Source organism: Quercus robur, chromosome 7 (assembly GCF_932294415.1).
Source record: "Quercus robur chromosome 7, dhQueRobu3.1, whole genome shotgun sequence".
Lineage (NCBI taxonomy): Eukaryota > Viridiplantae > Streptophyta > Magnoliopsida > Fagales > Fagaceae > Quercus > Quercus robur.
The window spans coordinates 1,022,644-1,047,496 of NC_065540.1; the positions used below are offsets into that span (position 1 = coordinate 1,022,644).

The 24,853-nt window shown below is 42.6% G+C and overlaps 4 protein-coding genes across 4 annotated transcripts; all 4 read right to left on the bottom strand.

The window, feature by feature from the left end:
* Positions 1-9,761: 9,761 nt before the first annotated feature.
* Positions 9,762-10,737, bottom strand: LOC126691617 (RING-H2 finger protein ATL33-like). Its single transcript, XM_050386662.1, has one exon. It carries the CDS (start codon positions 10,589-10,591, stop codon positions 10,112-10,114), a length of 480 nt encoding a protein of 159 aa, XP_050242619.1. The 5' UTR covers positions 10,592-10,737; the 3' UTR covers positions 9,762-10,111.
* A 9,501-nt stretch (positions 10,738-20,238) lies between these two features.
* LOC126690764 (uncharacterized) lies at positions 20,239-21,600 on the bottom strand. Its single transcript, XM_050385893.1, has 2 exons — positions 21,205-21,600; positions 20,239-21,135 (listed from the first exon to the last, which is right to left on the bottom strand). The coding sequence occupies exons 1-2, from the start codon at positions 21,598-21,600 to the stop codon at positions 20,578-20,580; spliced, it is 954 nt and encodes a 317-aa protein (XP_050241850.1). The 3' UTR covers positions 20,239-20,577.
* Positions 21,464-23,142, bottom strand: LOC126691619 (uncharacterized). Its single transcript, XM_050386664.1, has 2 exons — positions 21,680-23,142; positions 21,464-21,602 (listed from the first exon to the last, which is right to left on the bottom strand). Exon 1 carries the CDS (start codon positions 22,873-22,875, stop codon positions 21,832-21,834), a length of 1,044 nt encoding a protein of 347 aa, XP_050242621.1. The 5' UTR covers positions 22,876-23,142; the 3' UTR covers positions 21,464-21,602; positions 21,680-21,831.
* An 855-nt stretch (positions 23,143-23,997) lies between these two features.
* Positions 23,998-24,336, bottom strand: LOC126690765 (RING-H2 finger protein ATL51-like). Its single transcript, XM_050385894.1, has one exon. The coding sequence runs from the start codon at positions 24,334-24,336 to the stop codon at positions 23,998-24,000; it is 339 nt and encodes a 112-aa protein (XP_050241851.1).
* Positions 24,337-24,853: the final 517 nt, after the last annotated feature.

Sequence of the window (24,853 nt, forward strand, 5' to 3'; positions counted from 1 at the left end):
TGTTACAAACACACTTCGGAGCTACGTTATCGCTAAAAGTGGGATATGGGACCAAGGATAAGAAAGAAAAGGTAAACAAATATCTTTAACAACAGCTGCCTCCGCATTAATTGCCTCTCAACCAACTCTCTGGCCGCATTATTGTGGAGGTGATACCTGAACAGTGATGACACAGCCTTACAGCTGCTGGTTGGAGGTTCCAGAAAGTGTTAGATGGGACAGGAAGGGATCCCCCGAACCCAACCTACACGTGTGTGATGAAGATGACACCAAGAGGGCAGTATATAACATGGAAAAATGCATTGAGAGAAGAGATCGGAACTTCTAAAAACTAAGAGTACTTAGAAGAAAACCTTATGAAACAAAGAACTGAACTGGTTTCAAGGAGAAATTGATCGTGATATTAGTGCTAGTCCATCTATAAACGTTAAGTTTCATCGTATTTCTTTTGAAGTTAACCTAATTCTTTGACATCCACGCTCTTCAAATTTATTATTTGAGCCTTTAACGTTCGAACCCAATACGAATTTGGGATCGTTACAAATTGAGTCCCTACAGTGAGATTAAGTGTGATGTAGCCTTGTTTTCTCAAAAAAAAAAAAAAAAGTGTGATGTAGCCTTTATAATTATTTTTAAAATCCAAAAAAAAAAAAAAAAAAAAATCTTAGAATGCCTAAAAGTCAATCGACGTTCTCTTTCTCAGTTTTATACAATTCTTTTAATATTCGCTTTCTTAAAAAAAAATAAAAATAAATAAATAAATAGAGCTATGGCCTTATGGGTGTTTTTAGGATTAGAATTTAGACGTGAAAATTTAAATGGGAGAAGGGATTTTCATAGTCTCCCACATTGAATTTAAAAGTTGTGTGTTTTTGATTCTCTATTTGTGAGACAATGATAATCGAGCACAAACTGAAATTTCTAATCTCCAGTCTAAAACAAAACAAACTCAATTACTTGGTTGGTCAGGATGAAGATAACTTTAATTGTGACCCAGAAGAAGAGAAAAACTAACTAACTAACTAAGAACAACAAAAATAGCAATGGATATATCAGATAACCCTCTAAATCTTTTGGGTGATGTCGCAACTGACATAATTCCTATGAGCTTCCGCATGTTTTTGCTTTTATTTTTTATTTTTAATAAAGGCCATGCTTGCTCCCCATGAATCTCATCTAACGACCTCCATTGGATTTTTTTTTTTCCCTGGTATAATAACCATGTGAATTGGTCAGGAGCGCTATGGACGTGTAGGTCTCATCGGCCAAATAATTAATTTAAAACAAAGAATAGGTTCTTTTGCTCGTTGAATCTCTATTGGAAATCATGATTATGCAATCTGTTATCTTAAAAATATATATATATACACGCGCGCGTTCCTGTTAAAGCCACATCAATGTAGTATTTTGGTCTACTCAACCCATTTGGTCTGCTTTGATTTATTTTGGTCCAATTTAGTCCATTTTAAGCCTTATCATAACTAATAAATCGGATACAAAAATATTATTGATGTTAGGAGAAACAAACTTCATCTATACTAATTAGAGCCTTAAATTGATTCTTTTTGTAAGTTGTTTTTTTTCAGTTTTTTGCTCAAATTTATTTATTTTTCTTAATTTTTAAGTTGAAAAGTATGAAATTATATTCTATTTAGGCCAAACTCTTTAATTTAATTAGGTTAAAAATAAAAATAAAACAGGCATTACAAATTAGAGATAAGGGCCTTAAAAAGGCAATAAAATGATAAATATTCACAAGATTATCTTAAAATTCAAGTTTCAATAATATAGGTATTATATTTATATTTAGAAAGAAAAAAAAATGCTACAACTTTAAACTTATATAATAATTTAAACAATGTTATGTTACATGTGTTTCATGAAATGAGGGTGTACATTTTCTTTTAAATATTCTTGGATATGTTCAAATTACTCAATTGATTATGGTATATTTAAAAAAAAAAATTCTTTCATAACATTTTCTCCATTTGTATAAAACAATATTATAATTATGTAATATATATTACTATGTAGTGTTGAATACAAAATACATTGTGTTCTGTAGGGTCACGTTCCAGAACGAACCGAAATTGTAATTGGGTCAGGACGTGAATGGGCCTATACAATATCATTTGTAGAGAGTGGGATCGAAATGCTAAGTCATGTTTACCCGGCGGTGGTTTTGTTAAGCTGTTCATACATGGTTCAGGTGTACTCACCTTTGAAACCCCTCTCTCTCCCCGTGGGACTGGAGCCCTAGAGAAAGAACTCCCGCCCTATTTTAGGTTACATATTTTTTCATTTATACTAGCATGCGTTCAATTTCCTTCGTCCACGTGTAGGGTCTACCTTTTCAGGACTGATACTTGTCCCATCAGTCCCAGACCTAAGTCGTTGAGAGTAGTTGATAAAGTTGATGGATAAGACTCTATTAGGCGCAGAGATATGCATGGGGAAGATGGCAAAGGAAGCCTTTCTTAGATATTTTAGATTTCCCTTCAAGCATGTTCCTTTACCTTTTTGCCCTTGTTCTTGGGTCAGCCGAGGACTGCACTGTCCTCGGCTGCTTCTCCGGGCCAATTGGGCCATACTATTCTTGAGCTCGGGCCATGTCCTTTTTCGGCTTAGGCCTTTGGACCCTCCATCAGCAAGTGGGCCTGGCCCGTCAATTATTGGACCCCACAATAGCCCCTCAAAACCCTGCTGTCCGACCTCTTGGTTGGAGAGGGGGGTTTTGGTAACTCCGAGCCTTTATTACGGCTCATTTAATTCGACCCTTCCCTGGCGTTGGCAATTATCCGAATGCCCAGGAAACGCTCCTATCTACGAGATATCCTTTTTGATTTAGCCTTTATACGTTCTGTCCGTTTGGCTACCCGAAGTAGGTCTTTAATGTTTTCCCTTCACGAGACCTCTCAAATTCAATGGCTACTGATAACGTGGGGGAGCGGAACAGGCGCATTCTTGCTGGCAGATTTCCTTAAAGATCAGAACACATTTAATGCCATCCTCTTCGTCCCTTATATAAAGAGGGTGGACATGAGTTGTTTCTTTCATATGTGAATCACTTAATCCCCCAGAAAACTGAAATCCTTAGATTCCTCCCAGCATTCACATTTACCCTCTGATTATACATCGACTCGTAATACGTTCGACGCAGTCCTAGGTGATGAAGAAACTTTCTCCCTCCCAAAAACACCTTGTTCTGACCAAGCTCGAGATGGCTCGGTCGGGGCAAGGATGGCAGAGACTCAAGATTTATCCCGCCTACCTTTCAGCCAAAATCCGAAGCAGGAACTCGTCACGTCGCACCTTCGACGTGATTGAGCCGAGGACACACAGCATCATCACCACCCGCTCTCTCATGAGCATATCTAATGTGGCACCGGTGTGCTAGGAGTCAGGACTGGGGCAGGGACTAAATGCCCCTGCCTCTTCCTCTCTTCGTTCACTGGCGTCACCCTTTACTTTTCTTTCTTCTTCTTTCCCCCACCAGATCCATCCTGGTGCTTTTCCTTCTCCCTCTTTTGCTCCTTTTACTTTCTTTTCATTGCTTCCCTCTTCTTCTCCTCCTTCTCTTGCTCATGTCCTCCATCTTCCTCATTCATCTCCTCCATCTTCTACTCATGTTCTCCATCTTCTTCTTCCTTTGCACTCTTCGGTGACAAGAGCTTGCTGAAGTGCTTCCATGTGTTCCAATTCTTCTTCCTTCTCCTTTATCTTTTTCTAAAAAGGTTCTTCTCCTGATACGAGCAGTACTGAGGCAGAGATTGGAAAAGCTTTGAAGGCGAGTTTAAAAGGCAGCTGACTATTTACTTATCTGTATTGCAGATGCTAGTGTTGCTTTGGCAGTTCATTTTTTGTATAGGCTTGTTTAAGCCCTTCTTTGTACGTTGTAACAATTTTCCATATTAATAAAAGTTGATATTCATTTATTTCGTATGTTATGTTTTTATGCTTTTACAAGTTTACCAACGCTGCTCGGCACCGTAATATAGTATTTGAATCAATAATAACTAAGGCTAAAATGTTTGCTAATACAAAAGGTGTCACCATGACTTTAATAAAATTATTTAACATAGCAAAGCCGACCAGTGAGGGACGAAACTCACCTTAAAATTAGCCAAGATGAGGACTAAGTGCTTGATACAGTGTAGGAAATAACTATCCGAGGACATTTCACTCGCCAAATGGACAGTTTCCTTAGGTTAATGAAAGTTGGGCCGTTTCGCCATCTTTTAATCACACTGGCTTTAACCTTTTACAGTATTTGAGCCGAGAACCTTCCCCATTCGAATAATCGGTTTCCCAAAAGGCCTGGGTCCAAGGACTTCGTAATACCTGGGTTCTGTCTTAAACTTAGACTTTTTTCTCATTACTTGGTTTCCCCATGGGCTTGAGTCCGAGGACCATGCAAACCTTAGGTTCTGCCCGAAACTTAGGTTTTCTCAGTACTTGGTTTCCCCATAGGCTTGGGTCCGAGGACCATACGAGGCCTAGGTTCTGTCCAAGACCCTTTGAGTTCAGTTTCTCCCTTTCCTCAGGTATTTCACGAGGTGCCGAGCAGGAAGTTGTTCTCGGCAACAGTTATTCCTCGGTGTGGGCCATTGCCCCTGGGCCCCCGTACAGAACTGGCCTGGGCCACGAACTCACTTGGCCCACAACTTAAAGGGTATTTATGTAGTTTTGGTTACGTAGTACTTTTTGATGTCCCAATGTTCGAGGTGCACCTTCCAGAGACTCCTTTAATTCCCTGGTTGCAGGTGACGTTGGAGACTGAGCCTACGCCATCTTGTCTGTAGCGTTCCTTGGGACGCTGCGTGAACTAAATGCCACCTCTTTATCTCTTTAAATGAATAGGAGAGAAAGTTACCTCATCCTCGCACCAATTCTTTAGTTTTCTCCTAAATCACAGCTCCTATATTCAGTGCTGTCTTCCCTTAGCACAATATGTCTGAGGCGAGGGTTGGGAAGAAGGAAATCTCTCCGCCACGGAAGCGCCGTGCACTTATGAGACTAAAAATGGTGAGGTATGGGCACAGGAAGCATAAGTTCAAGAGAGTACTCCATTTCAATAGAGGGGAAAGGATGTCTCTCCCTCTTTTAGTCAAAATCCGAAGCAGGTTCTGTTCATACCAGAACTTTGGTGTGTCAGAAGAAAGATTCTCCGCCATCATCGCCTCTGCCTTGTGGCGGGCGAATATTTAGAGAAAGCCCCTCAACTTCCAACTCCCTGCACGTTTCCTTCAGCGGTGTCAGGCTCAAGTTGGGTCTCTTTTGCTGTTTGAGTTGTGGGCAAGTGAAAGCATTGAGGAAGAACAAAATCTTGGAGCTGTAGCCAACCTCTCCTCTGATCTACTTCCTCGGCTTTACTTTATTCTCTTGTATCTTCCTTTCTTTTTGGTTATGTAGTGAGCTTTGACACAAACTGATTCTAGCTTTTCATTGTACGCTGTACTATTTCTTTGCTTTAGTAAAAAATGGAGATTTCTTTACTTGTTTTGAATGCTGTTCCTTTGATAACACTATTTTGTGAGTGGGTGTGCTCTATGTGTGTGTTCCTCCTCGGCGATATTTAAAGCAAGAACTCTTGAAACACAATCCAACTAATTCTAATCTACCGACACTATCAGGCATAATAATAACTCATAGTAAGTTAAACTTAGGAAACTAACCGAGATGACGGTCGAACGTTCTGTAACAAGCGCGGGAATATTGTCCGAGGACGACAAATTCTAAATAATTCATCCGAGGGAGCGACCGAGCATTGCATGACTTCGGTTATGCTTTTGGAAACACGTTACTCCATTCCATACTGGTCCCTTTGGCATTGAGGATCCGAGGGCAAACTAGAAAATCCATGTAACACAGTTTTTCCTTATAAGTAGTTGGTTTCCCCAGAGGCTTGGGTCTGAGGACCATACAAGGCCTTGGTTCTGTCCAAAACTTGTATTCTCTTTTTAAGTAGTTGGTTTCCCCAGAGGCTTGGGTCCGAGGACCATACAAGGCCTTGGTTCTGTCCAAAACTTGTATTCTCTTTTTAAGTAGTTGGTTTCCCCAGAGGCTTGGGTCCGAGGACCATACAAGGCCTTGGTTCTGTCCAAAACTTGTATTCTCTTTTTGAGTAGTTGGTTTCCCCAGAGGCTTGGGTCCGAGGACCATACAAGGCCTTGGTTCTGTCCAAAACTTGTATTCTCTTTTTGAGTAGTTGGTTTCCCCAAAGGCTTGGGTCCGAGGACCATACAAGGCCTTGGTTCTGTCCAAAATTTGTATTCTCTTTTTGAGTAGTTGGTTTCCCCAGAGACTTGGGTCCGAGGACCATACAAGGCCTTGGTTCTGTCCAAAACTTGTATTCTCTTTTTGAGTAGTTGGTTTCCCCAGAGACTTGGGTCCGAGGACCATACAAGGCTTTGGTTCTGTCCAAAACTTGTATTCTCTTTTTGAGTAGTTGGTTTCCCCAGAGGCTTGGGTCCGAGGACCATACAAGGCCTTGGTTCTGTCCAAAACTTGTATCCTCTTTTTAAGTAGTTGGTTTCCCCAGAGGCTTGGGTCCGAGGACCATACAAGGCCTTGGTTCTGTCCAAAACTTGTATTCTCTTTTTAAGTAGTTGGTTTCCCCAGAGGCTTGGGTCCGAGGACCATACAAGGCCTTGGTTCTGTCCAAAACTTGTATTCTCTTTTTAAGTAGTTGGTTTCCCCAGAGGCTTGGGTCCGAGAACCATACAAGGCCTTGGTTCTGTCCAAAACTTGTATCCTCTTTTTAAGTAGTTGGTTTCCCCAGAGGCTTGGGTCCGAAGACCATACAAGGCCTTGATTCTATCCAAAACTTGTATTCTCTTTTATTTGCTTATCTTCCGAAGGTTTAGCTCCTCGAATGAGGTGGGGGAAGCTGGCCTGATGTTTGAAGCCCCTAGGCTTGCCCATGTCGTTGACACCGTGGAACGTAACCCCTAGTGGGAGCTTATGTTGGAATAGCAACAATGTGTCGCCGGTGATACAGGCACCCTCGTAGTCCCTTGTTCGACAGAAGCTCAACTTCGCCACCGCTCGAGCTAACGCGCAAGCCTTCCCACAGACGGCGCCAATTGTAGGGTCACGTTCCAGAACGAACCGAAATTGTAATTGGGTCAGGACGTGAATGGGCCCATACAATTTCATTTGTAGAGAGTGGGATCGAAAGGCTAAGTCATGTTTACCCGGCGGTGGTTTTGTTAAGCTGTTCATACATGGTTCAGGTGTACTCACCTTTGGAACCCCTCTCTCTCCCCGTGGGACTGGAGCCCTAGAGAAAGAACTCCCGCCCTATTTTAGGTTACATATTTTTTCTTTTATACTAGCATGCGTTCAATTTCCTTCGTCCACGTGTAGAGTCGACCTTTTCAGGACTGATACTTGTCCCATCAGTCCCAGACCTAAGTCGTTGAGAGTAGTTGATAAAGTTGATGGATAAGGCTCTGTTAGGCGCAGAGATATGCATGGGGAAGATGGCAAAGGAAGCCTTTCTTAGATATTTTAGATTTCCCTTCAAGCATGTTCCTTTACCTTTTTGCCCTTGTTCTTGGGTCAGCCGAGGACTGTACTGTCCTCGGCTGCTTCTCCGGGCCAATTGGGCCATACTATTCTTGAGCTCGGACCATGTCCTTTTTCGGCTTAGGCCTTTGGACCCTCCATCAGCAAGTGGGCCTGGCCCGTCAATTATTGGACCCCACATGTTCCATTACATTAAACTTATAAAAATAGAAAAATACTTTTAGATAACACATGCACTATTTAACCTATAAATTTTACATTATATTATTATAAAATAATTATATTACATTTTCCCATGTATCGAATGAGTTTGCGACTACTTTTTGATAAAATTAGAGTAAGTGCTTGTGGTATTCCCATCTTAATTTATTACTTGTTTCTTCTTCTTTTTTTTTACTTTTTTGTTGGTTAGTTAAAATTACACTTTTTCACATTTATCTTTAACCTCTCAAACTATCGAAACACAGAAATATTGATCTTCCAAGGTTATATATATATATATATATATATATATATATATATATCTTTTTTTTTTTTTTTTTTTTTGCAGTACCCAAGGTTATATTTTTGTTTCAGTATTCCCTCTACAGTTTGATTTAGTCTAAACTGTAAAGTCTAACGAAAAATGTAGGCACTTGAAAATCACGTGGTATCTAAACAATAAAGTGGTATTTTGGTAATCTTCACCATTTGAAATTACTAAAATACCCCTTAGGTCTCTTTTCTTATCACCAATCTAAAAGTAGCAATTGATGACAACAAACTGGTTTCTCATTTTAAAAAAAAAAAAAGATAAAGATGACAACGAACTGCATATTACACCAACGTTGACCCAAAAGGCGAAAGAAGTAAAAAACAGATAGACCCAGTCAAGGAAGCAAACCCAGCAACACTCTCACACGTTTCACAAAGTAGATTATATATACTAAGTTACTAACCCACTTAATCCAAACTAAAAATTACATCATCCCAGATTGCAAAACCGCTCAATAAACTTATTTGATATCTAAAGACAACGGAAATAAATTGATAATTGAATCCAACATCAAAGAAAGAGACTTTTTTTTTTTTTTTTTTTCTCATTAACCAAACAAGCGTCAAGAAATGCCATCCCAAACCTACAACAAATTTTGCCAACAACTTCAATCTCTTCCCTCAATTCCAATTTCCAAGATTGTTAAAATAAATAAATAAAATCCAATTTTCAACAATAAATGAAATAATTTGACATAAATTAAATTCACAAACATTCTAGGGAAAATATGTTCAGATTAGCATATGTTTCTTGGGAAAAATTCTACATTTTCCATAAAATAAATTCTAAGCATCTAAAAGAAAATTACCTCCTCTTCATTCTTCAACATCATGTTAGAGGTGACGACGAACTTCATGCCAGCAATATTTTTGACAACGATGAGATTGTTGAAGAGCCGATGAGGCAACAATGAGAGTGACAAAGATGGCATTGGGAAAAATTAAAACGGGAGCAAAGGGTACTTTGGGGTCTCTATAAAGTTCGATGGTTAGAATGGAGGGTTTTGCTTTTGCAGCAAGCAACACTAATGGTACTAGTGAGAATGAGTTTTGGTCAATGCCAGTGAGGAAGGTGGTGTTTATGGTTGTGTAGGAGAGGGTTCATTGATGGCAGTTTTGTAAGCTACTAGTTGTTGTTGATTTGCATACGTGTTTTCCTTCAGACTTAACCCCAAATTAGATGGTAGGGGGCACATTGTAACGAAACTCTCAAATTAGGGGATTAATAGTACGTTTTGATAATTTGGACGGATAAGTGTAATTTGGATGAAAGATAAGGGTGAAAAAAGAATAATTTTTCCCTTTTGTTATTTCTTGTCTTGCTTGAACCTTATTTAACGAATTTGGTAAGCTGTCATTCGATGTCTCTTAGCCTGAGGTTAATGGGTTTTATTGGTCTACCTAAACTAGATATTGGAGCAAAAAATTCAAACGAATTAATTAAAGTTACACCTAGCTCAGCAAAGTAATCATACTGTCTTGGTAGTTAGTACTGTGATAAAAATAAAAATAAAAAACTCATAGTCACCAAACAGTGGGAGCTACCAGTTCTAATTAAGGGCTGAATTCCATGTTCAACCTATTTTTCATCTCAAACTATGAATGTAGTAGTCATAATTTTATTCAATGTCCAATCCAATTTTGGATCTCTCAAGTAGCAATGCTTTAGCTATACCCAGAAAGGTGTCACACTACAGTAAACAAACAAGATATTAAATTTGCTAATTAATTAAGACATGAACAACAATTTTTAGATTTTAAAAATTGTTGAAAACAAAAATGACAAGGATGTCGAAACACAGTGTTTGACATCACTAACCCTATTTGTCTACCTTGGATTCCCTCATCTTTTTCTCCTTCAAACAACAATACTATAACTACAACTTGTCGGTGATGAAGGTATTGAAAAGCAAACAGAATTCATAAAACAAAACATTGATCTCTTCCCGACCCCTAAGAAATTAACGAAGAAAAAGCAAAAAGAAACAAAAATAAGAAGAAGATAAAGAATCTAGCCAGAGATATATGGTAAATAGTAGTGTGAAACTCAAACCAAATCAGATGCATCCGACGAACCTTGCTTAACAGAGACAGAAGCACGACAAACGGGACAGTTAGAATGAGAATTGAGCCACAAGTCAATACAAGGAACATGGAAAGAGTGCTTGCACACACTCAGTTGCTTCACTTCTTCACCCTCTACGAACACCATCAAACACACAGGACACTCACTACCAACAACATCTTTACTAGCGTGGCTGCTTTCTTTCTCGACCTTAACAACATCTGCAACCCCATCTAAGTTACTAATTCCATCGGTCTCGCTCGAGGAGCTCCGGTATCTTCGTCCTCGAAAAGGGTTTGGAGGGCACTTCACGGCGAAGAAGAAGACGTAGACTAAGGCTGGGATGGTGACCACGGCAATAAGAGCGAGAACGAACTCAAGAGGAGATAAGTCCACGCTGCTTGGCGATGCGGGGAAGGGGGCTGGTTCGAAGCTTAGAAGAACTGAGGGTGCGTTCTCCATGGTGGAGAGGAGAGAGAGTAGTCAGACTCTGTTTCTGTTTTTTTTGTGTTTTTGCTTTTTCCTGTTTTTTTGTTTTGTATTTAAAGCAGCTTTATGCAGAAGATTACTAGATTAGTGCCTCGTGAACGGTGGGTGTGGGGTTTGCTTTGGAATTTTAAGCAGCAATAATTGACACTTGACTGGAAATGAGGTTAGAGGACAAACCTACATCATGATTGCTACACTACAAAAGCATTTTATTTTCTTTCTATAGTTATGAGTGTGTATGGACTATGGAGTATGGACCAGAAGAGCGGACCAGAATCAGGATGGGCCAGGGCTGTGAAGAATTTATATAACATCCGAGGCTAGCTGGGTTGGGGCTTAAAATTATATGCATGTACAAGGCCCTTCTGCAGAATTTTGTTTGTGGATCATATATCAGCATCTTTGTGAGGTTTTTAGAGATTGGCAAATTTCATGTGACAAAGACAAACCATGTGTTAAGATTTAAGAGGGTTGTAATCTATTATAATTGAGTTTTTATGATGTGCAAATGTTTGTCAAGATTAGAGAACTTGAAGACCAGTAATTCTAGTCGAGCAAAATCAAGACTCGCTCGAATGGAACAATTAAGCATGAAAAAAATTCGTGCAAAACTCACTTGAATGAAATTGTGAAAACCTTATTCAGAAGTTTCAAAAGTCTTTAATTAACTTATACCAAAACCTAAACCTGCTTATATAAGCCCCATTAAAAGCCTTTCTCCCTGAGCCAAAATAGATAAGTCCTTATTTGTGATTATACAACTTTCTTCGTAAACATAAAACTTTTTTTATTTTTTTTGATGAACAAAAAAATGCCTCATACAGTGCGGTATCATTACCTTGATCCACTTAAACCCAAATTTTATGATGTGGGACCACTAAAGCTGTTTGGGTCCATCCATATGGCAGTAACGTAGCTATTAAAGGATTGAGGGGGGCTTCCCCCACCCCCCTCCCCCCTAAATTTTTGAAAAAAAAAATTAGAAATATCTTAAATAATTTGAAAATTAAAAAAAAAAAAATCTTATCATTTTGGCCCCCATACTTGATAATAAACATTGTCTACACTTAAAAAAATATTTGTAACCACCCTAAGTTTTTTTATGCCCAATAAAATTACACTTTGGTCCATAATTTGGTCCACTTAACAATATATTATGGCCTTTCAAGCAAAAAGAAAAAGCCAAAAAAAAAATTGCACATTATTATTTTACATTTCATACCAAAAAAAAATTTATATATGGCCTCCCTAAAAATAAATTTATGGCTCCACTACTACCATGTGGGCACAATATTTTAAACTGAAGCGTCATGACTCAAACTACAACCCTTAAACTCGTAAGGTTGATGGTTCAAAAGACTCCTACCATCATGCTACCACCCTTTAGCTGTTCCTAAACATAAAACTTGTTACATTGCCATTCACCCTTAAGCTTAGACTACATATTTTTAAACCCAGAGAGTTAATTTTTTCGATAGTGGGTCGCTATAGTTACTGTCTAGAGTTTTTTTTTTTTTTTTGAGAATCTACTGTCTAGAGTTTTGACGTTGCGAACGAGATTTATTCATAAAGAAGTCTCATGCAAAACAATTCTCTAGTTTCCGGGCCACCTCGATGGAAAGAATGAGGTTGTGTTTAATTTACATAAGTTTTGTATGTTTTGATTGATTATCTTTGTCTCTTCTAGTGAATTTTCTAAGGGGCTGGATCCCCCTAAGTGATTTTTTCCTTTAAAAAGGCTCTTCATTAGATTTCCAATTTATCACCAAAATTTGTGTATTGATTTTATTTCTTTTATTATTATTATTTTTAGATTTGGTGATTAATAAATGTGATTGAACGATTGTTTACGTGGAATCAATAAATTAACAGCTTTGATGAGTCCAGGAAAATTAATTGGTCGTCTACATTAATAGACGACATTAAGTCACTAGTAAGCCATCAAAGAAAGATAAGTAACCACTCAAACACATTCAATATATTCAATGGTGATCATTACCTAAATGTCTTAAACTCCTATCAAGACAATGACCGTTACATTTAGGGTAATAATCACCTACAATTATGTATAATAACTATCTAAATCACTTATAAAAATATAAATTTGCCTTATTTGCTCAGGTATGAGAAAAATCTTAAAAAATACTATTTATATACAAAATATATGGGGCTAATATTAACTTAAGCATCAGAGGCTTCCCCACAGGGCACAACTCAATGATCTCTTCGATCAACTCTATATTTTCTTGAAGATCTTAAACGATCGTCAAAAGCTTTAGATTAGACGAGTGACCCAATTGACAATTTTTGGTATTATCAAACTTGTTCTATTAATTAATAGGTAAATTACATTGACACCCTCAAGTTGTAGAGATTAGACTTGCTATACCCAAAAGATCAAAATAATTGATACTTCACCCCAATTCCAACCTCTCAAATGATCAAAACAATTAATACTTCACCCCAAAAATAACGGGGTGCAGTGTGTCAATCATTTTGAGCATTTGTGGGGCAAAGTATCATTTCTGTAAAATTAGATATAATAACTCTCTTCTCAAAAAAATAATAGCATATAATAACTGAATACGTCTAATTTTGCGGTACATGTAATTTATCCTTGATTTTAATTAATATGCTACTTATTCTTTTGGAATCTAAATAATAACCTTCCAATATTTAATTAGTCAAGCAATACTACCATATGTCAAAAGCCAACGCAAATTATATACTATCATATGCTATATATTCTATATAATAGAAGTTTCACTAGTTGCTTTAAATGAATGTTCTCTCTTTTTTATTATCATAAATATCTATTTTTTTAATTTTTTTTTTCTCTGTATGTCGTAGACAAACTAGATTCAAATTGTTGTTGTAATCATCTTAAATTCGATATATTGGGTTTAGCTTTTAGTATTTCACTGCCAAGATTGTAAATTAAACCAGGATTGCTAAACCTTTACATGCATTAGGTTTTTAATGATAATCTTTGAATGAAAATGAACATAACAAAACTATTAGGATTGAAGCATCTATCTTAATTATTATCAAAAAGAAGTATCTATCTTAATTGATAAGAACAAATATTCTACACAGCATATGATGATTTAACATCTATGCTAAATTGCTAATGCAATTGACCGAACATTTCTTTCAGCTATATTTCACATGCACAATCTAGCTACGACATTGGTCCAAGCTTTTAAACACATTAATTTCATCTTGCAAACAAGAGTAGCAGAGTTGGAATGCAAAGCCATCTATAAATCATTTGAAGTTTATGCTTATTGATGAGGATAAAAAGGAGAGAGCCTCATACTGACGGTGTTATGCTGTCTTCAATAAATAGACGGAGCAATAGCTGACGGTTGGATTTGATGGCCTCCAAGACTGACGGTTTGATCAAGTGACGCCCAAAAAGCTGAAGGAGATGTGTTGAGGCCGACGGTCCAATCATGAAGTCGACTTGCTTCCCATGTGATAAGTCAAGAGTTGACTTGTTTCCCACGCAAGAGAATATTCAAAGGGACTCCTATAAGGAAAGGATCCCGGAAAATACGCCCAAAAGGACTCCTATAAGGAAAAGACTTCTACTCCAAGGAAAAGAGGGATGACCCTCGCTACTATAAAAACCTTAGCACTCTCGTTACCCAAGGTACGCATAATTTTACCCTCTCTAGCACTCTAGAGCAGTGAGAATAGTTCTAACTTGACCTTCGGAGGGTATTTGGCCGGTACCACACCGGTGCTCTCTGTTAGGTTACTCCTTCTCGTTGTGCAGGTGCCATTTGCGATCGAGTGAGGAGCGTGCGACTCATTGGTGGTATTGTTTTCGGTATCATCAGTTGGCGCCGTCTGTGGGAACGAGCTTTAGCACGTTCTCGCCTTCAAGACAAGAGAGTTACATGGTACTCACTCGCTCAATGGCGACCAACAACGACATTCAAGAAGAAGAAACTCCTACAACCGCGCTTGAAAGACAGGTGAGGACTCTCGCCGCCGCCGTGGAGCGCCTCACGAAGCAAAATCACGACCTAGAAGAGCAACTGAGACAGAAGGATGCAGCTCCCAACAACCAAGGAGCAGAGCAGGAAGGAACCAGCGCTGACAGGAGAAACCAGGAAGGACCCCAGGCCAGCAACGCCCCGAGCAAACCTGAACGACAGAACACGAGCATCCCCTCCCTCGCGGAAACCACTCCGCCCCTCGTTCTCGCGGAGATGCAAGCCATGAAGGAACAAATGGAGGTTATGATGAATGCTCTCAAGGGACGAGTATCGAGCGACCTTGACGACCTTGTCAACCGAACGGACTCGCCGTTCACCACTACCGTCAACGCCTACCCATTGCCAAGTAAGTTCCGCATGCCGCAGATAGACAGTTATGACGGGGTCAAGGATCCACTGGACCACCTGGAGACCTTCAAAACCCTAATGCACCTTCAAGGAGTAGCGGACGCCATCATGTGCAGGGCCTTCCCTACAACGCTAAAGGGCGCAGCAAGAATTTGGTTCAGTCGACTGGCCCCAAACTCCATCAGCACCTTCAAAGAACTCAGCGCTCAGTTTACCGCACACTTTATTGGAGGCCATCGGTACAAGAAGTCTACGGCTTGCTTGATGAGTATGAAGCAGCGAGAAGACGAAACTCTAAGAGCCTACATCTCCCGTTTTAATAAAGAGGCGCTCTCGATCGACGAAGCTGACGACAAGATACTTGTCGCGGCATTTACAAATGGTTTGAAGAAGGGCAAGTTTTTGTTTTCCATATACAAAAACGACCCAAAAACTATGTCAGAAGTGCTTTATCGTGCCACAAAGTATATGAACGCTGAAGATGCACTCTTAGCTCGGGAAGAGAGGCCTAGAAAAAGAGAACGGCAGGAAGACGGTCGGCAGGACCAAAACCGAAAGAAGGCAAGAACCGCGGACCGAAGGGACGAAAGACGCCCTAAACCCCCGGGGGGAAGGTTCACAAGCTTCACTCCGCTGACAGCCCCGATAGATCAAGTCCTTATGCAGATCAAGGACGAGGAATCGCTGACGTTCCCAGGAAAGCTGAAGAGTGACCCCAACAAACGTTCCCGAGATAAGTACTGCCGATTCCACCGCGACCACGGCCACGACACAGCAGATTGCTATGACCTCAAGCAGCAGATTGAAGCCCTTATTAGACAAGGAAAGCTGCAGAGATTCGTTAGCAAGGAGAGGGCGGATCCCCCCGCACAAGACCAGCACCCCCGACGGGACAATGAGCGACCAAGGCCCCCAATTGGGGATATAAGGATGATCGTAGGAGGGATGACCGCTGCCGGGTCATCCAAAAAGGCCCGTAAGACCTATCTCCGGATGATACAGAATGTTCAACTGACGGGAGCTGTGCCGAAGATAGCAAGAAGAGAAGGTCCCATAATCGGATTCTCAGAAGAAGACGCGCGACGCCTTCACCATCCACATGACGACGCACTCGTCGTCAGCTTGCGTGTAGGAGATTACAATATGCACCGGGTGCTCGTCGACAATGGCAGTTCAGCAGATATCTTATACTACACCGCGTTCCAGCAGATGAGGATCGACAGGGGGCGACTGATCCCAACAAATGCCCCGCTAGTCGGCTTCGGCGGGAGCCGAGTATTCCCATTAGGCGCGGTCACCTTATCCGTAATTGTGGGTAATTACCCCCAACAGATAGCCAGGGACGTGACATTCTTGGTTGTTGATTGCTCATCAGCTTACAACGCTATCCTCGGGCGACCCACGCTCAACTCATGGAAGGCAGTAACCTCCACCTACCACCTAATGATTAAGTTCCCAACTGACTACGGAGTAGGGGAGTTGCGCGGGAGTCAGATGGCCGCGCGCGAATGTTACATAGCCATGGTGGAAATGGAGGATCAGGTTCAAACTTTAAGTATAGAAGAGCACCGGACGGTAACGGAGCCGGTTGAGAAGCTAGAAGAAATACCCCTTGACAGTTCCGATCCTGGCCGAACGACCAAAATTGGAACACTCGCTAACCCCACGACCCGTCAAGAGCTCATAACATTCCTTAGGCAAAATCAAGACGTATTCGCATGGGGTCATGAAGATATGCCAGGAATAGATCCTTCAATCATGGTGCATAAGCTGAATGTGTCGCCCGCCTTTTCACCCGTCAGACAAAAGAAGAGGGTGTTTGCCCCGGAGCGAGACCTAGCCATAGCAGAGGAAGTCAGAAAGCTACGGGAAGCAAGCTTCATCAGGGAAGTGTACTATCCCGACTGGTTAGCAAATGTAGTAATGGTGAAGAAAGCGAGCGGGAAATGGCGGATGTGTGTGGACTTCACCGACCTTAACAGAGCTTGCCCCAAGGATAGCTACCCCCTACCCAGGGTCGATGTCCTAGTAGACTCCACGGCCCGACACCAGTTGCTGAGCTTCATGGACGCTTTCTCAGGATACAACCAAATCCGAATGCACGAAGCCGACCAGGAGAAAACGTCGTTCGTAACTAGCCAAGGCCTATTCTGTTACAAGGTCATGCCCTTCGGCCTCAAGAACGCAGGCGCAACGTACCAAAGGCTCATGAACAAAATGTTCGCACAACAGATTGGGAGGAATGTCCAGGTCTACGTGGACGACATGCTAGTTAAGAGCCGGAGGGAGGAAGATCATCTAGGAGATCTCAAAGAAACATTTGATACACTCCGCTCCTACAATATGAAGCTCAACCCAGGGAAGTGCGCCTTTGGAGTAACGGCAGGAAAATTCTTGGGATTCATGGTGTCTCAAAGGGGAATCGAGGCGAACCCGGATAAGATCCGAGCCATTATGGAAATGACACCGCCAAGAAGTATAAAGGAGGTGCAGAGCCTAAATGGAAAAATAGCGGCACTTAACAGGTTCGTGTCAAGAGCAACGGACAAGTGTTTGCCATTCTTCCGGACATTGAAAAAATCCTTTGAATGGACCAACGAATGCCAGCAAGCGTTCGAAGAATTGAAGATTTACCTCTCCTCTCCACCGTTGTTGAGCCCGTCGCAGCCGGGAGAAGAGCTTTTTCTCTATCTGGCCGTCTCCCCCGCAGCTGTTAGCGCAGCCCTGATGAGAGAAGAAGAAAGAGTGCAAAAACCCGTATACTACGCAAGCCGAGCGCTTCGCGGTGCCGAGGAAAGATACCCGCCGATGGAAAAACTTGCCTTCGCATTGGTTACGGCAGCCCGAAAGCTCAAACCGTACTTCCAAGCTCACACGGTAAATGTCCTGACTGACAAGCCTTTACGGCGAGCAATGAGCAGCCCCGAGGCCGCGGGCCGACTGGCATTATGGGCGATCGAGCTGAGCGAATTTGACATTCAGTATCGTCCGCGGACCGCCATCAAGGGACAGGCTGTCGCCGACTTTATAGCTGAGTTCACCCATGACGAGGACCAGGGGGCAGCAGAGTCCCCTCAATGGAGCATACACACGGACGGATCATCCAACAGGCAAGCCGCAGGGGCCGGCATTGTGTTACTATCACCTGAAGGAGACACCATTGAATGTATGGTCCGTCTAAACTTTCCCGCCACCAACAATGAATCAGAATATGAGGCACTGATAGCAGGACTCGACCTCGCCAAAACAGCAGGAGCCGCAAGGGTAGTCGTCTACTGCGATTCACAGGTCATCACCAACCAGATAAATGGAGACTACGAGTGCAAGAGCGAAAAGATGAAGAAGTACCTTGACGAAGTAAGGACAAGAGTGGGCGACCTGGAAGCCAAAATCATCCAGATTCCCAGAAAGGAAAACGAGCGAGCAAACCGTCTCGCGAAGGCCGCCTCAGCAGAACGAATGGTCGTCCCTGGTAATGTACTCTCCTTTGTACAGCTTTCCCCGCTAATAGATCTCAGCAATATGCAGGAAATATGCTCCGACAGCGGCTGGGCGGCGCCGTTGGTTTCGTACCTAAAAAACGGGGTCTTACCGGACGAGAAGGAAGTTGCGAGGAAACTTAAAATCCAGGCGGCAAGGTTCGTCCTGATAAAAGACGTCCTATACAAGAGAGGTTTCTCCCGACCGTATCTGAGATGCTTGGGTGCGGAAGAGGCGGACTACGTCATGAGAGAAGTACATGAAGGAATCTGCGGAAACCACTCAGGGTCCAGATCATTGGTACACAAGCTTGTACGAGCAGGGTATTATTGGCCCACTATGCAGAAGGACGCCGAAGCCTATGTCAGGGCCTGCGACAAATGCCAACGGTTCAGCAATATTATTAGACAACCAACCGAAGAGCTGACCCCAATGACAGCCCCATGGCCGTTCGCACAATGGGGATTAGACATTATGGGACCATTCCCTACAGCTATGCGGCAGCTGAAATTCCTGGTAGTAGGCATCGACTATTTCACGAAATGGGTGGAAGCTGAAGCTTTAGCCACGATTACGGAGAAAAACGTTCGGAGCTTCGTCTGGAGATGCATCGTATGCAGGTTTGGCATTCCTAGAGTCTTTGTCTCGGATAACGGGAGACAGTTCGACAACGACCATTTCCGGGATTTTTGCTCACAGTTGGGAATAAAGAACCACTACTCCTCCCCCGCCCACCCTCAAGCTAATGGACAAGTCGAAGTCACAAACCGATCCTTGCTCAAGATCATCAAGACTCGGCTCGAGGGGGCAAAGGGTATATGGCCCGAAGAATTGCCAAGTGTACTATGGGCATACAGAACGACGGCAAGAACACCAACAGGAGAAACACCGTTCCGCTTGACGTACGGAAGCGAAGCAGTCATCCCGGCAGAAGTCGGACTCGCAAGCTATAGGGTACACAACCATGATGAGGACAAAAACGATGAAGCTATGCGACTACAGCTCGACCTAGTGGATGAGATCAGGGCAGCAGCAGAACAAAGGCTCGCTAGGTACCAGGATCGCATGGCCAAATACTACAACTCTCGGGTCCGACACAGAGACTTCCAAGTCGGAGACCTTGTTCTTAGGAAGGTCATGGGCGCCGCTAGGGACCCTACCCAAGGGAAACTCGGCCCTAATTGGGAAGGTCCTTACCGAATCTCGTCGTGGCAGAGAAAAGGTACTTACCACCTTGAAACATTGGAGGGACAGAAGCTACCACATCCATGGAACACCGAGCACCTACGGAAGTACTACCAATAGAAGCAGCAGCATGAAGACCAACTTCTTTTATTTTTCAGCAAATTATAGTTTAACTCCTCAGATTTATCGTTTACTTTAGTTTTTTCGCAACAATACTTTTTTTTTAGCCCAAGGGGCAGGGTTTGGTTTTAATTACTTTTATTTAAATGCATGGCAATAAGAGGAGTTTTATTCAGAAATCACTGAAGTATATCTTTCCTCCGACGGTCCACTAAGTTTACGACCCAAGAACGACTAAGTCCATAACTCACGGACCAAGGAAAAACCCGACGGACTAATGAAAGATGTTAAGGCATCAAGGCTAAAAAAGCCAGAAAAAACAATGGTCCGAGAAGGCTAAAGCTAAAAGCTGACGGTCCAATAGATATATGGATCAAGCCTTCAAAACCGACGGACCAACGGAGATGTCAAAAGGCATCGAGGCTAATCGCCATCAAAATAACGGACCGAAAAAGCTAAAGCTAAAAGCTAACGGTCCAATGAATAGAGTTCTCATATGGATCGGGCCCTCAAAACTGACGGTCCAATGGATGAAAATTTATATGGTTGACGGTCAACTTGCTGACGGTCTTACCAAAAAATGAGACTACTTACAAATAAATTTCTCCAACCAACAAGCCTGTAAAGATGACGAGCTAACCAAAAAGGCTAAAATACAAAATAATAGACGATCACATTAAAATTAGTCAAACAATAAAAAGACAAGTGTATATGTGCAAAGTAACGGACAACAAGGGATAGATTGAATTACAAACGAAAAGCCCCAACAAACATACGGGCACTTAAAGACATTGTTCAAAAATTACAACTAATGAAGGATTAAGCGGCAGGAGCGTCCTTGGAGACCCCGTCAGCTTTATCCTTCACAATCTGATCTGAAGGCCCAGCAGGGGTAGCAACAGCAGGCTGGGCCAGAACAACCCCAGCGTCGTTAAGCAAGGAATCCAAGCTAAGGGGTTCGTCATCTCTGTCAGCGGCAGGAGTCATTGGAACGGAAGTGTCCATGGTGATTCCAGACAGATCCAGCTCCGGATAAGCTAACGACACTTGCTTCAGACAATCATCAAAACCTGCGCCATAGTAATCAGCACAAGAGTCGATGAAGGACTGAGTTGTCTTGAACTTTTCAACTGCGTCAGCCCCAGCCGTCACCACCTGCGCACGCAGAGACGAAACCTCCTCCTCAAGTCTCTTCTGCTCACCCTCTGCTTCTCCTAGCTTCTCCTTCACATCCTTCAGGTCTGTGTTTAAGAGACGGACGGCCTCCTTGTATTGCGCCTGCTGATCCATCAAGGTGGAGTTGTGCCTCCTCACCCGAGAGACGACGCCTTCTTTGGCCATGCAACGATCTTGGAGTGCTTTAACACGAACCAAGGCCTGAAGGAAATACAACCGTCAGCTATTAAGCAAGGAAAAATATCAGATTAATCAAAGTAGGAAACATACCCGTGCAATATCAAAGAAGGCTGACGCCCCCAGGTCATCCGTCCCAAGCTGAGCACAAGGATCCAGATCCGTCTGTTTGATAAGAGACTCCAGACTCTCGACAGCATGATCTTTGTGAGTCAGCAAGCAACGGGGCCCCTCAATGACAGGACCAGAAGAAGTCATCACTCCTTTCCCAGCACCGTGACTAAGCTTGGGAGGTGACTTCTGGGAGGACGCGTCCGTAGGAGTGACGGCCACCTTCTTGGAAGGAGGATCATCCTTTCCGTCAGATTTCCTCTTGATTGAGCCCTTCAAGGAGGAATGAGGAGTTGACGCTCCATCCTTCCCCTTAGCTTTATCTTCTTCCTTCTTACGGGCGGCAGCGGCCCTCACCCTTTGCTTCGCAGCCTCCATCTCTGCAAAAAGAAAGCTAACGGATAAGTAATCTGACGGATGAATAGTAGCAGACGGATTAAATAACGCATTTACTTACGTTTTCTTGAAAATTCTTCCAACTTCCGTGCTTCGACCGTCGGCTCAGGACCACCACAATACAAATGTAGAGTGTCTAGGGTTATCAAGTCCCTACACCTACGTTGCTCAAGTGAGATGGTGAGTATCCGACGGATGAAATCCCTCTGTTCGTCAGACACCTCCGGACGAGTGATGGCTGAGACAAGGAAACAGTGTTAAAAAGAGACGGTGAAAATGAAAAGCGACGGTAAAAAGAAAGAGACGGGGGCAACCTGACTCCCTAATATAAGCCCAAGTGTTATCAAAATAACCCCCGGGCAACTTATCCCATTCATCCGGGCGACACACCCAGTCCGTCCCTTTAACAAAGAAAAATCTATTTTTCCAATTCCTATTTGAATCCGGCATATCAAACACCAATCTTAAGTTCTTTTCACGAGGTGCGAAGTGATATGTCCCCTTGGCGGATACTTTGTGCTGGGGTCTGTAGCAGTAAAAGAACTCGTCTAGCGAAAGTTGACGGTTCCCCCCACTCAAGCGACCCCAAAGAACCTCAGCTCCAATAAAGATCCTCCAGGCATTCGGAGAGATCTGGCTGACGGACAATCCTAAGAAATCCGCCAGCTGACGGTGTAAAGCCGTCAGTGGGAGCCTAAGGCCAGCTGCGAACATGGCGTCATACATCCCCACATCAGCCGTCCTCCCTGTATAACACTTCTCATTCTTTTTAGGGAGACGGAGGGGAATGTGATCTGGGATCTGGAAACGGATACGCAACTCAGAAAAAACTCTGTTGCTCATCTTTGGGAGAAATTTATTGACGGCCCACTCCTCTGGAAGGATGAAGGGACGGTTACCTCCAGAACTCCCTGAAGTTCCCTCACTGGACTCTTCGTCATCCTCATCCTCATTACCGTCACTACTAACCTCGCTACCGTCACCCCTATCTTCGTCACTATCGATCTCTACGTCACCTTCCTCCCAGGTCCCGTCGTCAACAACTTCCTTGTCGACCCTCTCGACCTCAACCTCACTTAACACCTCTTCCCTGACTCCCTCAACACGGTCCTCTACGTCAATACTAAGGGATTGGGCGGACGTTTCTCTTCCTGACGACTCCAAAAAGCCGTCGGACTCTTGACCTGAGCCAAAGACTTCGTCGTAGCCCGCTCCATCGCGGACTGACGACTGATCACTCGACGCGTCACTTGACATCTGACTACCTACAAGTGACGGATACACCCTAAGTTCCTAGACTGACGTTCTCAATAAAAGAAAAAATTCTTGGGCAAAAATAAAAATAAAAAGGAAGCAGAAAGGAAAAGGAACTTACAGGTGAAATAGATCTTGAATAAATAAAACAAAGTGTGACGGTATTGGTAAGAGCTGACGGAGCGAATCGTGAGTAAAAGCGACGGGTTCTCTCTTGAAAGATCTTCGAGGTTGAAATAGCGAAATAAGGCTGTGAGGCGTGATATTTATATAAGGGGAAAACGCACGAAACGCGAGGCGACGCCTGTGCCAGAAACGAGACCAACTATCGCGCGCCACGTGACCTTGCATTAAATAGCTCGCGGCCCGAGGAATCATTCGTAATTCTTCTTTAGAAATAACTCCACATGCTGACGGTTCTAAACGTCAAGCATATAGAGTAGGGGGCAACTGATGAGGATAAAAAGGAGAGAGCCTCATACTGACGGTGTTATGCTGTCTTCAATAAATAGACGGAGCAATAGCTGACGGTTGGATTTGATGGCCTCCAAGACTGACGGTTTGATCAAGTGACGCCCAAAAAGCTGAAGGAGATGCGTTGAGGCCGACGGTCCAATCATGAAGTCGACTTGCTTCCCATGTGATAAGTCAAGAGTTGACTTGTTTCCCACGCAAGAGAATATTCAAAGGGACTCCTATAAGGAAAGGATCCCGGAAAATACGCCCAAAAGGACTCCTATAAGGAAAAGAGGGATGACCCTCGCTACTATAAAAACCTTAGCACTCTCGTTACCCAAGGTACGCATAATTTTACCCTCTCTAGCACTCTAGAGCAGTGAGAATAGTTCTAACTTGACCTTCGGAGGGTATTTGGCCGGTACCACACCGGTGCTCTCTGTTAGGTTACTCCTTCTCGTTGTGCAGGTGCCATTTGCGATCGAGTGAGGAGCGTGCGACTCATTGGTGGTATTGTTTTCGGTATCATCACTTATAAATTCGGCAATCTATATATGGAGCTCTGGCAGCAAAGTTTCACCTGGACTTGGAGTAGACAAGACCGCATGCAGTGGAGGAATAGTATCAGCTCGACAAAGCGGGCAATTTGAGTGGGATTTAACTTTTAAGTCACCCATCGATGCAAGTAACATGATACAAATGCAGACATTCGGGCAACACCCGAACCTCCTCGCCTTCCTTGAACTCGGACAAGCACACAGCACACGTTTCTTCTCCACTCTCTTGGGAGTACTTGAAGATTGGAATCAATTGCGCCAATGAATTGCTTGTGCTACTAGGCCTATCTTCTTGATTGGTTTGAGGCCTATTTGATGGACTTGGCTCACGCCTTTGGTTGCAGCAGCTAACAGCAAAAAAATGGTAGATTACAACCACAATTGCTCCAGCTATGAACCCAAGAAGACCAATAAAAAATGGACTAAATTGGGGGTGCTTATTGCCATCCATTAGGGAAGAAAGTATGGCATGGCTGCTCAGAATTGCTAGGGTATTAGGACATTATCTAGGCGATGAAATCTAGGTGACTATGGCTCGTGCTATACATCTTTTATAATTTTCTTTTGTACATTTCTATATGTTAACAAAGTAAAGGCTTCATTTTCATTAATAGACGTGGGTGACACGGACATGGCCGAATTATTAGACGTGGTAAATGACCTTTAGGTTATATTTTTTTGGTATAAAGTTAAGGTTTATCTAATCCTAGTTATATACTTGTTGACTAGCGTGATATTGGCAGGAAAATTATATTCCACTTGTTTGAGTTTTCCAAGTGCCCCAAAATTGATTTTATCAAAGAGGTTCAAGGTCTTAGGGCTATATTCAATCCAGAAGTCAAGTCTAAATATATGAAAGGCCAACAAAGAGTAACGTTTTCGTCTTCTTTTTGGGACTAAGATACCCAGATCATATCCCATTTTGTGTCTCGCTGAAACAAGGACCAATTCAAACTGCAACCCCTCAT

What these genes read in the sequence shown, in the direction of transcription:
- LOC126691617 (XM_050386662.1), bottom strand. Translation starts at nt 10,591, where the DNA reads ATGGAGAACGCACCCTCAGTTCTTCTAAGCTTCGAACCAGCCCCCTTC.
- LOC126690764 (XM_050385893.1), bottom strand. Translation starts at nt 21,600, where the DNA reads ATGGAGGCTGCGAAGCAAAGGGTGAGGGCCGCTGCCGCCCGTAAGAAG. An exon ending in CCTTCTTTGATATTGCACGG is followed by an intron (nt 21,136 to 21,204) that starts GTATGTTTCCTA and finishes TATTTCCTTCAG; the next exon opens with GCCTTGGTTCGTGTTAAAGC.
- LOC126691619 (XM_050386664.1), bottom strand. Translation starts at nt 22,875, where the DNA reads ATGTCAAGTGACGCGTCGAGTGATCAGTCGTCAGTCCGCGATGGAGCG.
- LOC126690765 (XM_050385894.1), bottom strand. Translation starts at nt 24,336, where the DNA reads ATGGATGGCAATAAGCACCCCCAATTTAGTCCATTTTTTATTGGTCTT.